Source organism: Erpetoichthys calabaricus, chromosome 6, assembly GCF_900747795.2.
Source record: "Erpetoichthys calabaricus chromosome 6, fErpCal1.3, whole genome shotgun sequence".
NCBI lineage: Eukaryota > Metazoa > Chordata > Cladistia > Polypteriformes > Polypteridae > Erpetoichthys > Erpetoichthys calabaricus.
The window spans coordinates 113,693,964-113,710,338 of NC_041399.2; the positions used below are offsets into that span (position 1 = coordinate 113,693,964).

The 16,375-nt window shown below is 42.3% G+C and overlaps 1 protein-coding gene across 2 annotated transcripts in view; it reads right to left on the bottom strand.

The window, feature by feature from the left end:
• The window catches only part of faim2a (Fas apoptotic inhibitory molecule 2a), a 195,123-nt gene that overhangs the window by 72,807 nt on the left and 105,941 nt on the right, over positions 1-16,375 (bottom strand). For both annotated transcript variants that reach the window (XM_028803871.2, XM_028803870.2), the window contains exon 3: positions 14,498-14,631. In XM_028803871.2, coding sequence (XP_028659704.1) covers positions 14,498-14,631 — 134 coding nt within the window. The remainder of the gene's footprint in view (positions 1-14,497; positions 14,632-16,375) is intronic.

A 16,375-nucleotide genomic window follows, 5' to 3' on the forward strand; every position in this document is an offset into this window, starting at 1 on the left:
TAAAACATCATAAAGAGGTTAAAGAACGGGGCCAAACACATGGAGAGCAGGTTACAGGAGTCAGACCCACGCCCCAGAGTGAAACACTAACATAAATAAGAAATGAGGCAACGCGCCCATAAACTCAAAAACGAAACAGCACAATCCACCGAGATCGCAGGAGTAATGGCGAAACAGCTCCACTAACAGAAATAAGAAATGAGGCAATGCGCCCATAGCACACAAAAATGAGGAGTCAGACCCACCCCTCAGACTGAAACGGGACAGACTACGGAGTACACACACTAACATACATAAGAAATGAGGCAACGTGCCCATAGCACACAAAAAAAGAGGAGTCAGACCCACGCCCCCGAGTGAAACGGGACAGACTACGGAGTCCACAAAGTGTCACACATTAAGCACGAGATTACAGCTCAAAACCGAAAGAGCTCCACTGACAGAAATAAGAAATGAGGCGACGCGCCCATAGGTAACGACACCACCACATAAAACACAGGAGTCAGCCCCCCGACCCAGAGTGAAACGGTACAGACTACGGACTCCACAAAGGTTGACAAATCAAGCCCGAGATAGTACGGAAAGCGAATTGCAGTACGGAAATGAAACGGACCAGACTACGGACTCCACAAAGGTTCACAAATCAAGCCCGAGATAGTACGGAAAGTGACTTGCAGTACGGAAATCGCCAGATACTACGAAAGGCGCATTCTCCTACAACGCGCAACTGAAATAAACGTACACGCTACACAGCAGAATCCACGCACTTCTAAAAAACCGCAAGCAAACACCCGACATCATACAGAAACCCCACAAATACGGACAAAACAACATATTTGAATCACATTATCCCCACCCCAGAGTTGAACGGGACAGACTATGGAGTCCACAAAGGTTCACAAATCAAGCCCGACATAGTACGGAAAACGAATTGTACTACGGAAATCGCCAGATACTACGAAAGGCGTATTCGCCTACAATGCGCAACTGAAATAAACGTACACACTACACAGCAGAATCCACGCACTTCTAAAAAAAAAACGCAAGCAAACACCCTACATCATACAGAAACCCCACAAATACGGACAATACAACATATTTGTATCACATTACAGTAATACAATATTAACAGTACAACCACAGATGACACAGGCGCAACACCTGATCGGTAATAAGAATAAACGAACGATCCGTATTACACGTACGTCATCCTCACACGTACAAACTATACAGCATAGGTGAATCTCATTACAGTGATGCATTATTAACAGTACAGCCACAGAGAACGCTCCATATTAACAGTAAGTGCAATCATCCATATTACTTACCCATATTACTAACGGTAAACAGCAGGCACAGGTTCAAAACGCCGGGGGTAGGCGAAAGACAGAGTAGACAACAAAGTAAAACATCATAAAGAGGTTATAATGCAAGGAGGCCAAACACATGCAGAGCAGGTTACAGATAATGAAAACTGGAATTCAAAAGACTGAAACAAAAACGTGGGCACGAAACACATTCAGAGCAAGATACAGAAAATGAAAGCAGAAATAAACGACGGTGTCAAACAAAGAACGTAAACATTGCATTAGCGCAAAAAAAGAGAAATTATTACTCTGACAAATAACTAAACGGCAAATAGTGATCAAATATATGGACACAGGTGATATGTCAGATGTATGTAAATATTGTAAGGCTGTTTTACCTCACATGCATTTATTGCTTACTTTCCAAAACAAATTAATAACTGCTGATGATGTGGATCGCTTTGTCTGTACTGTAATTCCAAAACCTATCCTGAATTATGGTACACAGTCATTAAACACATGTCTCACGGACCTCATTTAAAGGATTCAGCACATTGGGACTCACAGGATTTCAAATATTGTTTTTACGTAAGTTCTGAAATAAAAGTAAAATTAATGAAATAGCAACAATCTTAAAGGTGTGTATCCGGAACACCAAACACAGGGGGTTGGCGAGCGAAGTGAGCAGGGGGCGAAGCCCCCTAGTACTTTCATAACAGGCTGTGTAGCCAGCTCTGCACAGTTCTGCAGCATGTGGTGATTTGTATTAATTTGGAATGACTGTGATGATGATTAGACTTTAGTGCTGGCATCATAGATTTGAAAATCATCCCAGGCTCGGCTTTTTCGTAAATGTAAAAATTCAGCTTCTTTCTGATTCATAAAAGAAGAAGTGGGAATTGAAAGCCTCTTCACATATACAAATTTTTATAAAGAAGTTGTTTGTGATTGGAGGGAATTCTGTACTTATAAATTAATTTTCAAACAGTGTTCTGACATCTCTAATCTTCATTTCTTTGGCAAAGCAGTAATTGATGCCTGACATAGTTATTTTAGTTAAATATTAGAATATAAGAACATAGGAAATTTGACAATGATAGGGTAAGTCCATTCAGTCCATCAAGTCCATTTGTTTAGCTAATAGCTAAGCTGTCACAATATCTCACATATCTTGACTTCTCATTCCATCCATAATGGCTAACATGGTACAACACCCACACATACCGCTTAGAATTAAGGCCAAAAAGTTCTATCTTGGTCTCATCAGACCAGAGAATCTTATTTCTCACCATCTCAGAGTCCTTCAGGTGTCTTTTAGCATACTCCATGCGGGCTGTCATGTGTCTTGCACTGAGGTATGTTTGGAGACAACCAGGCACTGCTCATCACTTGTCCAATACAGTCCCCACAGTGAAGCATGGCGGTGGCAGCATCATGCTGTGGGGGTGTTTTTCAGCTGCAGGGACAGGACGACTGGTTGCAATCGAGGGAAAGATGAATGCGGCCAAGTACAGGATATCCTGGACAAAAACCTTCTCCAGAGTGCTAAGGACCTCAGACTGGGCCGAAGGTTTACCTTCCAACAAGACAATGACCCTAAGCACACAGCTAAAATAACGAAGGAGTGGCTTCACAACAACTCTGTGACTGTTCTTGAATGGTCCAGCCAGAGCTCTGACTTAAACCCAATTGAGCATCTCTGGAGAGACCTAAAAATGGCTGTCCACCAACGTTTACCATCCAGCCTGACAGAACTGGAGAGGATCTGCAAGGAGAAATGGCAGAGGATCCCCAAATCCAGGTGTGAAAAACTTGTTGCATCTTTCCCAAGAAGACTCATGGCTGTATTAGGTCAAAAGGGTGCTTCTACTAAATACTGAGCAAAGGGTCTGAATACTTAGGACCATGTGATATTTCAGTTTTTCTTTTTTAATAAATCTGCAACAATTTCAAAAATTCTTTTTTTTGTCTGTCAATATGGGGTGCTGTGTGTACATTAATGAGGGAAAAAATTAATTTAAATGATTTTAGCAAATGGCTGCAATATGACAAAGAGTGAAAAATTGAAGGGGGTCTGAATACTTTCCGTACCCACTGTATATCATACATTTTTCTGTTGATTATACTAGGGGGCTTTGCTCACCAACCCCCCTGGCCTGCGCTACGTATCAGCCACTTCGCGTCTCTGCTGATTGCGTATGTGAATTTCACTTTCACCAAACAACAAATCTTTTAATTCTCATGGATATGCCTCTTCATTGGGAAGAAACACTACTTTTCCCTGATGGCAACACAAATTACTATGGGAGGGGCCAAGGAGGTCGGGTGCAGTGTGAGTTGGGTGGTGGCCGAAGGCGGGGACCTTGGCGGTCTGATCCTCGGCTACAGAAACTGGCTCTTGGGACGTGGAATGTCACCTCTCTGAAGGGGAAGGAGCCTGAGCTAGTGCGCGAAGTTGAGAGGTTCCGGCTAGATATAGTCGGACTCACCTCGACGCACAGCTTGGACTCTGGAACCAATCTCCTTGAGAGGGGCTGGACTCTCTACCACTCTGGAGTTGCCCCCGGTGAGAGGCGCCAAGCAGGTGTGGGTATACTTATTGCCCCCCAACTTGGAGCCTGTACATTGGGGTTTACCCCGGTGGACGAGAGGGTAGCCTCCCTTCGCCTTCGGGTGGGGGGACAGGTCCTAACTGTTGTTTGTGCGTATGCACCGAACAGCAGTTCGGAGTACCCACCCTTTTTGGAGTCCCTGGAGGGGGTGCTAGAGGGCATACCTTCTGGGGACTCCCTCGTTCTGCTGGGAGACTTCAATGCTCACGTGGGCAATGACAGTGAGACCTGGAAGGGCGTGATTGGGAGGAATGGCCCCCCTGATCTGAACCCGAGCGGTGTTTTGTTATTGGACTTCTGTGCTCGTCACGGATTGTCCATAACGAACACCATGTTCAAGCATAGGGGTGTTCATATGCGCACTTGGCACCAGGACACCCTAGGCCTCAGTTCAATGATCGACTTTGTGGTCGTGTCGTCGGACTTGCGGCCACATGTCTTGGACACTCGGGTGAAGAGAGGGGCGGAGCTGTCAACTGATCACCACCTGGTGGTGAGTTGGCTTCGATGGTGGGGGAGGATGCCGGTCAGGCGTGGTAGGCCCAAACGTGTTGTGAGGGTCTGCTGGGAACGTCTGGCAGAGCCCCCTGTCAGAAGTAGCTTCAACTCCCACCTCCGGCAGAACTTCGACCACATCCCGAGGGAGGTGGGGGACATTGAGTCCGAATGGGCCATGTTCCGTGCCTCTATTGTTGAGGCAGCTGACCGGAGCTGTGGCCGTAAGGTGGTCGGTGCCTGTCGTGGCGGCAATCCCCGAACCCGCTGGTGGACACCGGCGGTGAAGGATGCCGTCAAGCTGAAGAAGGAGTCCTACAGGACCCTTTTGTCCTGTGGGACCCCGGAGGCAGCTGATAGGTACCGGCAGGCCAAGCGGAATGCGGCTTTGGTGGTTGCTGAGGCAAAAACTCGGGCGTGGGAGGAGTTTGGGGAAGCCATGGAGAATGACTTTCGGACGGCTTCGAGGAGATTCTGGTCCACCATCCGGCATCTCAGAAAGGGGAAGCAGTGCAGTGTCAACACTGTATATGGTGGGGATGGTGCGCTGCTGACCTCGACTCGGGATGTTGTGGGTCGGTGGGGGGAATACTTCGAAGACCTCCTCAATCCCATTAACATGCCTTCCAATGAGGAAGCAGAGCCTGGGGACTCAGAGGTGGGCTCCCCCATCTCTGGGACTGAGGTCACCGAGGTGGTCAAAAAACTCCTTGGTGGTAGGGCCCTGGGGGTGGATGAGATACGCCCGGAGTTCCTCAAGGCTCTGGATGTTGTAGGACTGTCTTGGCTGACACGCCTCTGCAACATCGCATGGACATCAGGGACAGTGCCTCTGGATTGGCAGACCGGGGTGGTGGTCCCCCTCTTTAAGAAGGGGGATCGGAGGGTGTGTTCCAACTACAGAGGGATCACACTCCTCAGCCTCCCTGGAAAAGTCTATTCAGGGGTCCTGGAGAGGAGGGTCCGTCGGATAGTCGAGCCTCGGATTCAGGAGGAACAGTGTGGTTTTCGTCCTGGTCGCGGAACAGTGGACCAGCTCTATACCCTTAGCAGGGTCCTGGAGGGTGCATGGGAGTTTGCCCAACCAGTCTACATGTGTTTTGTGGACTTAGAAAAGGCATTCGACCGTGTCCCTCGGGGAATCCTGTGGGGGGTACTCCGAGAGTATGGGGTACCGGCCCCCCTGATAAGGGCTGTTCAGTCCCTGTACGATCGGTGCCAGAGCTTGGTCCGCATTGCCGGCAGTAAGTCGAACCCGTTTCCAGTGAGAGTTGGACTCCGCCAGGGCTGCCCTTTGTCACCGATTCTGTTCATATCTTTTATGGACAGAATTTCTAGGCGCAGCCAGGGTGTTGAGAGGGTCCAGTTTGGTGGGCTCAGGATTGGGTCACTGCTTTTTGCAGATGATGTTGTCCTGTTTGCTTCATCAGGCCGTGATCTTCAGCTCTCTCTGGATCGGTTCGCAGCCGAGTGTGAAGCGGCTGGGATGAGAATCAGCACCTCCAAATCCGAGACCATGGTCCTCAGCCGGAAAAGGGTGGAGTGCCCTCTCAGGGTTGGTAGCGAGATCCTGCCCCAAGTGGAGGAGTTCAAGTATCTCGGGGTCTTGTTCACGAGTGAGGGAAGAATGGAGCGTGAGATCGACAGGCGGATCGGTGCGGCATCCGCAGTAATGCGGGCATTGCATCGGTCTGTCGTGGTGAAAAAGGAGCTGAGCCGCAAGGCGAAGCTCTCAATTTACCAGTCGATCTATGTTCCTACCCTCACCTATGGTCATGAGCTATGGGTAGTGACCGAAAGAACGAGATCGCGAATACAAGCGGCTGAAATGAGTTTCCTCCGCAGGGTGTCTGGGCTTTCCCTTAAAGATAGGGTGAGAAGCTCAGTCATCCGGGAGGGGCTCAGAGTAGAGCCGCTGCACCTCCGCATCGAGAGGAGTCAGATGAGGTGGCTCGGGCATCTGATCAGGATGCCTCCTGGACGCCTCCCTGGTGAGGTGTTCCGGGCACGTCCAACCGGGAGGAGGCCCCGGGGAAGACCCAGGACACGCTGGAGGGACTATGTCTCTCGACTGGCCTGGGAACGCCTTGGGATTCTCCCGGAAGAGCTAGAAGAAGTGGCCGGGGAGAGGGAAGTCTGGGCATCTCTGCTCAAGCTGCTGCCCCCGCGACCCGACCTCGGATAAGCGGGAGACAATGGATGGATGGATGGATGGATGGATGGATGGCAACACAAATTAGATGATCTACAAGTCTACGATTTAAAGTTTAAATCTGAACAATATATTTGATCTCTTTTCGCTGTTCCGTTATTTCACCGAGTAATAATTTCTGTTAGCGCTAATGCGATCTTTACTATCATTTTTTTTGAGACTTTCGAATTTTAGTACTTTCATTACCTCTAACCTGCTCTGCATGTGCATCGCACAAATGTTTTTGAATTCTTTACGATGATGTACTTTGTCATCTACTCTTTGTCTTTTATTTTTGGCCCTGGGCGTGGTTAAATCTCTTGGCACAAAGTCACATCTCACGGGACATGAAAGTATCTATCTGAAAAAGTCACATCTCATCCCAGGCTAAAAAGTCTTGTCTCGGTAACTCAACTGATGAAGAAGTCATCCAAAGAGAAATCTAGCTCTTTGAAAAAAACTTTCATTTGTAAATCTTTACAACCTTTGGGGGTTTGAATATTTCTGATTGTAACTGTACTAGGACTCATTTTGTCTCTCTTCTTAAAGGTTGGAGTCATGTTTGCAAATTTTCAATCCTCAAGTTCTTCTCCTTTCTGAAGTGACTGTTGAAATATGCCTAATAAGGGTTTATTGATGATGTCTTTCATTTCTTCTCAATACAATTTGTAAGATCCCATCATGTCCAGGGGTTTTATTTGTCTTTAACGTAGTGCGGGCTTGAAGTACATCTGACTCTTCAATTTTAAAATCGAAGAACTGAGTTTGTTTTTACTTTTGTATGAGGCATTCCACATGTTTCTTCCTTTATAAATACTTGGTTGAAATATTTGTTCAGTTCATTTGCTATTTCCTTCTCATTTTCAGTTATCTCTCCATTTGTGTCCCTAAGGTTTCTTAAATTCTTTTTTATCATCTTTTTACTGGAGAAGTACTGAAAAAATTGCTTGCTGTTCATTTTGGCTTCTCTAGCAATTATTATTACTGTATATTCTCTAACTTCCTTAAACATGGCTAGCATTAACTTTGCTAATTTAACTATCAGCATTATGCTTAACAGCTGCCAGCTTCCCTGCTTTGAAGGGAACATAGCACCTTAGACTATGAGGTTAATGAAGTTAACAGTTTTACCATGTCAATTATTTCCTTACTTCCAACTACATTACTGACCTCTGCAACTGCACTACAAACTTTCCTTTTATGTAATGGTGGAGCTAAAATCTTACGGTTAATGAAGTTAACAGTTTTCAAATGTCAATTATTTCCTTACTTCCAACTACATTACTGACCTCTGCAACTGCACTACAAACTTTCCTTTTATGTAATGGTGGAGCTAAAATCTTACTAGTGTTTTCATCATGAATGATTTGTCCACTAAAAATTAATTTGATTAATTCTTCAACAGCTAGTAATAATGGGCTGAAATGCCACTTACGGCTTGAATTAGTGAAGCTTGATAATTAGCAATCAAAATAGCAATCATAGATAACAATGGCATTGTAGTTAGAAAATTTAAAACAATACAGAGGTAATGAACTTGTGAGTAGGAATGATCCCCTCCAAAAAAATCCTCTATCTGACTGACAGGTTATGATCCTTAATAAATCTGAAATATTCGAGGTGGTTCTAAGATACTGTAATGCAAAACAGGATTTTATACAGGGTTGGTGCCGGTATTGGAGATGTGGATGAAAATGACAATAATGCTCTTCTGTTTGTTTTGTGTAGTGGGTTTAATACATATTCATTGCTGGTCTTGCTTTCTGCTTCACTACAAAAAAGATATAAAGCTCAGCTGCTGTTAGAAGCTGTCACATCTTTTTAAGGCTTCCTCCCTGGAGGTTAACTTCTCCAGTTTGCTTTTGTTCCTTAAATATTAGATATTTTGTCTTTTTCCTACTAATCTTAGGATGTTTGGACTGCATGGCTCTTCTCCATTGCTTTAGTCTCCTTTCCACAATATTATTAGTGATGCTACATTCAACAATATCTTTAGCAAATGACATGTACCAGGAGCCTGTTCTACTATTCCCCTAGCAATAACAACCATAACTCGAGCAAAAATATATGGGCTTAATGATTATCCTTGATGAAACCCAACCTTAACCGCAAATCCAACTGTTACAGTCATATGAAAAAGTTTGGGAACCCCTCTTAATTCTTTGGATTTTTGTTTATCATTGGCTGAGCTTTCAAAGTAGCAACTTCTGAGCTTTCAAAGTAGCAACTTCCTTTTAATATATGACATGCCTTATGGAAACAGTAGCATTTCAGCAGTGACAATACATTTTTTGGATTAACAGAAAATATGCAATATGTATCATAACAAAATTAAACAGGTGCATAAATTTGGGCACCCCAACAGAGATATTATATCAATACTTAGTTGAGCCTCCTTTTGCAAATATAACAGCCTATAGACGCCTCATATAGCCTTTGAGGCTTGTCTGGATTCTGGATGGAGGTATTTTTGACCATTCTTCCATACAAAATCTCTCCAGTTCAGTTAAATTTGATGGCTGCCAAGTATGGGCAGCCTGCTTCAAATCATCCCATAGAATTTTGATGATATTCAAGTCAGGGGACTGTGATGGCCATTCCATAACATTGTATTTCACCCTTTGCATGAATGCCTTTGTAGATTTCAAACTGTGTTTTTGGTCATTGTCTTGTTGGAATATCCAACCCCTGTGTAACTTCAACTTTGTGACTGATGCTTGAACATTATCCTGAAGAATTTGTTGATATTGGGTTGAATTCATCTGACCCTTGACTTTAACAAGGGCCCCAGTCCCTGAACTAGCCACACAGCATGATGGAACCTCCACCAAACTTGACAGTACGCAGCAGGTGTTTTTCTTGGAATGCGGTGTTCTTCTTCCGCCATGCAAAGTCCTTTTTGTTATGACCAAATAACTCAATTTTTGTCTCATCAGTCCAAAGCACTTTGTTCCAAAATGAATCTGGCTTGTCTAAATGAGCATTTGCATACAACAAGTGACTCTGTTTGTGGCGTGAGTGCAGAAAGGGCTTCTTTCTCATCACCCTGCCATACAGATGTTCCTTGTGCAAATTGCACTGAATTGTAGAACGATGTACAGATACACCATCTGCAGCAAGATGTTCTTGCAGGTCTTTGGAGGTGATCTGTGGGTTGTCTGTAACCATTCTCACAATCCTGCACATATGCCTCTCCTGTATTTTTCTTGGCCTGCCACACCTAGGGTTTAAAAGCAACTGTGCCTGTGGCCTTCCATTTCCTGATTACATTCCTTACAGTTGAAACCGACAGTTTAAACCTCTGAGATAGCTTTTTGTAGCCTTCCCCTAAACCAGGGGTGGGCAAAGTCATTCCTGGAGGGCGGCAGTGGCTGCAGGTTTTTGTTCCAACCCAATTGCTTAATAAGAAGCACTTATTGCTCTAGAAACACTTCTGCTTCATTTTAGTTGTCTCACTCATTAAGATTTTGAACCCTTATTGCTTATTTAAGTCTTAAACAGCTGCATTCTCTGTTTTTAATTGCTCCTTATTAGCAATTAGATGCAAATGACAAAAGAAACCAGCAGTTATCCATTTTGCTTGTTACCCTTTACACCTGTGTGTATTTATTGTGCACTATTTGGTTTAATTAAATACTTGGGAGGAAAGAGAACAGAAAAAAGTGAAGGATTGAGAATTACCCATCCGTTTTACACTTCAAAGTATTTGGACGATATCCTTAGAATGGGAAAAAAACTAGGATATGAGAATGACTTGACATAGCAGAGTTAAAGCACTAACAAGCCATGAAATGTAATTATTGGCAAGGATTGTTTTCTAATTAAGCAACTGGGTTGGAACAAAAACCCGCAGCCACTGCGGCCCTCTAGGAATGACTTTGCCCACCCCTGCCCTAAACTATGACACTGAACAAGCTTTGTCTTCAGATCTTTTGAGAGTTGCTTTGAGGATCCCATGCTGTCACTCTTCAGAGGAGAGTCAAAGGGAAGCACAACTTACAACTGATCACCTTAAATACCTTTTCTCATGATTGGACACACCTGTCTATGAAGTTCAAGGCTTAACGATCTAATCCAACCAATTTGGTGTTGCAAGTAATCAGTATTTAGCAGTTACAAGCATTCAAATCAGCAACATTACAAGGGGACCCAAATTTTTGCCAGTTTTTCACAATTGATTTAATTTCATACAACTAAATACTGCTTCACTAAAAATCTTTGTTTGGAAAACACCCCAGTACTCAGATGTTCATAGGAAATGAAAGACATACCACTGTTATCTTTTTTGTTGAGAGTATATTATTATGCAGGCTGAGAGGGGTTCCCAAACTTTTTCATATGACTATATTTCTACACTACTTCTCACTTTTGTGTAGGCACCCTCATACATATCCTTAACCTCTGTTATGTACTTTTCTGGTACTCTCCTCTCTTTCATACATCTCCACATTTCTTGCTGGGAAACTCTATAATATGGCTTAATCAAATCTATAAATACCATGTGCATTCCCCTGTGTTTCTCTCTATATTTTTCCATAATATGTCTTAAGGTGAAAATCACATCTGTTGTACTTTTTCCTGGAATATATCCAAACTGCTCTTCCTCTATCAATGTTTCTCTCTTCTCAGACTCTTACCCATTATCTTTTCCCATATTTTCATTGAATGTGCCATCAGCTTTATACCCATACAATCCTGGACGTTTACCTTCTCCTTATATAAATGCATAATCAGACTATTTTTATCTTGATCTGGTATTTTCTCTCTACAACAGACCTTTGACATCTGCTCCTATAACAACTCTATTCCCTTCCTCACCCAGACTCTTCCTTGCCTTAGCTGGTGTCCCAACTAGACCAGGTGCCTTCCCATTCTTCATTCTTTCCCATGTCCTTTTGACTTCTTCCCTACCTATCCCTGTTGTTATACCCTAATATGGTATTCCATCTTCAAATATTACCCTTAGAATTTCCTCATTTAACAGTTCCTCAAAGTATACCTTCCACATTTCCTTAATTATATCCATACTACTTATTACAATTGTTTATTTGATATTTAGCTGTTTAACTTGGAATCCAAGATATTTTTTGCTTTGTTCTGGGCCTTTGCTATTGTAGAATATCTTTTACTCCGGGGGGGGGGGGGGGGGTTGGGGATGGGGGTGGGCAATGTCAGTCCTGGAAGGCCACAATGGCTGCAGGTTTTCATTCCAACCCAGTCTCAGACCTTAGGTTCTTATAACATTGCCATAAGATTAAATATCATATATTTTTTTCCTTTCCAAGGATATCATCCAAATAATTTGAAACTTAAAATTGATATTTTTCAGTTTTCAAGAAGGCACATGTACAGGCCCGGATGTTCACTGGCAAACTTAAGTTGGTCCTGTACATATGCCTTCTTGAGCAGGTGGGCCCAAACGTGTTCTTGGTGACTGTGGTCCCAACTGCCTTCAGATCAATAACAATCTCCTCCTCATCTTTCTGATGATCTTCCTCACCTCATGAGGCAAAATCTTGCATGGAGCTCCAGACTGAGGGCGATTGATAGTCATTTTATATTTCTTCCATTTACGAATAATCACAGCAACAGCTGTCACCTTCTCACCAAGCTTCTTGCTGATGGTCTTGTAGACTATTCCAGCCTAGTGCAGGTCTACAATCTTGTCCCTGACATCCTTTGACAGTTCTCTGGTCTTGCTCATGGTGGTGGAGAGGTTGGAATGGAAGAAATTGATTCTGTGGACAAGTGTGCTTTATAATGATAAGTTGAGATCAGAAGTATCTGTAATTGATTGACTGATTGATTGACTGTATTCTGTGTGCCACGTGGGCACACAACCAATCTGTGGGAGCCAGAATTCTGGCTGGGTTGTAGGGGATCAGATACTTACTTCTCTCAATGATATACAAATCAATTTATAACTTTTATGTAATGTGTGTTTTCTGGATTTTTGGTTGATATTCTGTCTCTCTCCATTAAAATGAAACTACCATAAAAATTAGAGACTGTTCATTTCTTTGTAGATAAGCAAATTTACAAATTCGGTAAATTAACCTGTACCTGATTTACTGCCTGCATGTATGATCTTGCCACTGCTCTCTTTGCATTCTTATTTATTCTATTATCTTCCTCACTGTTATTTTCTGTTACAGTTCTTTCCCTCCTCCTCTTTGGAATTTTTTTTGGCTTGCAGTACTGCTTGTGCCTCTCCATTCTACCACCATGTTTCCTTATCTTTTGGGGATTGTCTCTCTGTTGACTTCTCCCACAAAACCCTGTTGTTCTCTCCCCACCATTCACTTATAGATTCTTTGACCTTATTCTCTTCATAGCCTTTTCCTTAAACTGCTTTCTAAATTCTGAATTAAGAATATCAAAGATAACATACATATATCACATACTCACATTCTTTTAAGATTTTGAGGGCATAGTCTACACTGCTAACATGTCTGAAAAGCTCACACAACCTGTCAATATTACAATGATGTTATTGCCATGTATGACAGCCAATAAAAACACATATATTTGACTACCTATTTTGTTTTCCTGGTGGTTCTTAGTCCCTAACATACACTCTTAGGTCCTGAAATACCTTAGACTGAGAACCACGGGGTATGACAGAGTGGAAAAGAAAAGTTTGGTTAGTGTTACAACAAGTGTATCACAAGAATTATGTTGAAAAATATAAACTTCTAAGTTTTACTAAATAGGTCAGGATCAAAACTTTTGATCAATAATTAATCTTTTTTTTCAGAATGTAGGAGTTCAGTTTGTTTAATGGACAGACATTCTAGGTGCAACCAAGGAGCGGAGGGGGTCTGGTTCGGTGAACTCAGAATCTCATCTCTGCTATTTGCAGATGACATGGTTCTGTTGGCTTCATCGGACAGTGACCTCCAGCTCTCACTTGAGTGGTTCGCAGCCGAGTGTGAAAGCGGTGGGGATGAGAGTCAGCACCTCTAAATCTGAGGCCATGGTTCTCTGCTGGAAAAGGGTGGAATGCTCTCTCCGGTTTGGGAACACATTACTGCCTCAAGTGGAGAAGTTCAAGTATCTCTGGGTCTTGTTCACGAGTGAGGGAAGAATGGAGCGGAAGGTTGACAGATGGATCGGTGCAGCATCTGCAGTAATGCGGGCTCTGCAACGGTCCGTCGTGGTGAAGAGAGAGCTGAGCCAAAAGCCGAGGCTCTCGATTTACCAGTTGATCTACGTTCCTACCCTCACCTATGACCACGAGCTTTGGGTAGTGACTGAAAGAGCAAGATCGCGGATACAAGCGGCCGAAATGAGTTTTCTCCGCAGGGTGGCTGGACTTTCCCTTAGAGACAGGGTGAGGAGTTCAGTTATCTGGGAGAGACTCGGAGTAGAGATGCTGCTCCTCCGCATTGAAGGGAGTCAGTTGAGGTGGTTCAGGCATCTGGTCAGGATGCCCCCATGACGCCTCCCTAGGGGGGTGTTCCGGGCATGTCCCACTGGGAGAAGGCCACGGGGCAAACCCAGGACACGCTGGAGGGATTATATCTCCCGGCTGGCCTGGGAATGCCTCGGGTCCCCCAGAGGAGCTGGAGGAGGTGGCTGGGGAGAGGGAGGTCTGGGCTTCCCTGCTTAGGCTACTGCCCCCCGCGACCCGACTTCGGATAAGTGGTGGACAATGGATGGATGGATGGATGGAGTTCAGTTTGGCACTCCATTTTCTATCACTGTTTTATGGTTTGTGTTTTGACACCTTTAAGCATGATTCTTTGGGCTTTATTGTGTTTTTCCTTTCAGCATTACAACATTGTTGCCTTTCTATTGTACATTTCTGTGATTGTATTGATATGGCAAAGGTTTATACTTTACAAGAAATTAATATGTTGCAAGATTTTTCAAACAAAACGTTTTTTTACCTTTCTGATAAACATGCGGCGGATATTTTTATCTTCCCAGGAGTCTCCGCTTAAACCATCACAACTTCCATTTGTACTTGGATCAGAGAATGGTGATAACATTTCTGAAGCATACTGATTTGTGTAACCAGGACCTGAAATTAAAAGACAATATAATGTAAAAAGCTCAGACTTAAAATGTAAGGGACTTTTAAGATGACATTTCATAAAAAGCTTTTTGGGGAGAGTTAATTAAATTCTCAATACATTATAACAATTATTTTATAATGTAATTTATTCTAAAAATAATTATTGAAGTCTTCATACCCACTCAAAACCTATTTAAAAGTAATTTTCAATACAATAAATGATATTAATACTGTTTTTTATATGAATTAAAAATACCATGGACTCTGGACTTTAATGTTGCATTCGGAAGTTATGCTTTTTAAGCTAGGATTGTAATATATAAACTCCTTTGCCAAAAAAAAACATCAGTACTGCATATGTCATATTGCCTAGGAAACAACAAATAATTACTTAACTTTTGTGATAATTTTTAAATTGCTTACTATATATACTCACATTTAAGTCAGGTCTTGAAACCAGAAAAATAAATCATAAAATCAGACCCAACTTATACGCCCATTCAAAAATGTGACAATTTTTTTTATATCTTCTTGCCTCCTCCAATTTTGCATCAGTTTCTCAGATGCATCGAATTTTGTTGCAGCAGTGCAGTTACCAATTTCTTTCGCTACTTCAACGATGTTTAATTTAAAACCAGCTTCATATTTTCTTCTGATTGAAAACTCCATCATAGATAAGGGATGCTCTTACGATAAAGGTGTATGAGGGTGTGAGATACAAATAACACAAATCAGTGCAAACGTTGCTTTGGAATAGTCTGGGTATTACCGTGTGGTCACGTGGCACAAAACATAGAAAAAAAGGCAGTGTGCTCCATGCTTACTCTCTCAGGTGGGTGTTAGCATATCATAATCTCTTGGACCCATTGCATGAGTTTTCCGCATTTGACTTATACGACCGACATTATAAAATACCAGAAATTATACGGTAAAATCAAGCCCTGACTTATCCGTGAGTATATACTGTATTTATTTTTTTTTACACTGTCATTTTCTTATGTAACATAGTGAAAACCTATTTCACAAATATAAAGAAGAAAATTTTTTAATAGAAAATAATTTACTGGGAACAATATGCATATATTAAATGCAGAACCTTGAAAATTCAAAATGGGACGGATGCCTTTTTCACAATAATTACAGCAATGAGTCTGTCATGATTTGTAATAAAAGCTGTTTAATTCTAAAAATGTTTCTCTGAAATTAGATGTATTTTAAATATAATTTGAAAAAAAGGCATTCTGATGACTCTGACAGTGAGCAGCCATAATAGGAGGTTCTCTGAACACTGTCCTCTCAACTATTTCACTCAATTTATATAATATGGAACTGAACAGTAAACACTGAACCTACTTACGTTCAAAACTTGCAATATAATTATATAAAAAAAATGTACTCCTTAATTTTCTGAACGTAGACAGTCAATTAAACCAATAAAGTACACAGAATTTTACATTATCATGTCTTTTAAATTTATTGTTTGAATAATCAAGGTCTAGGGCAAATAATACATAGGAGCCAGTGGCTCTGAACAATGAGATTCAGATGTGTGACTTAGGTGTCGTGTCTTGTCCTTTTAAAATTAAACTTCCCACAATTCTGGTTTCTTACTCTTCACAACAGAGATAGATCTGTTGAAGTGAAACACTGTCTGATCAAAAGATATTTCAAAGGACTTCAAAGAGTTATTGAAACCACGAAAGGGTTTACAAAATATTTCTAAGGAATTGTACCTCCAACAGTCCAAAGT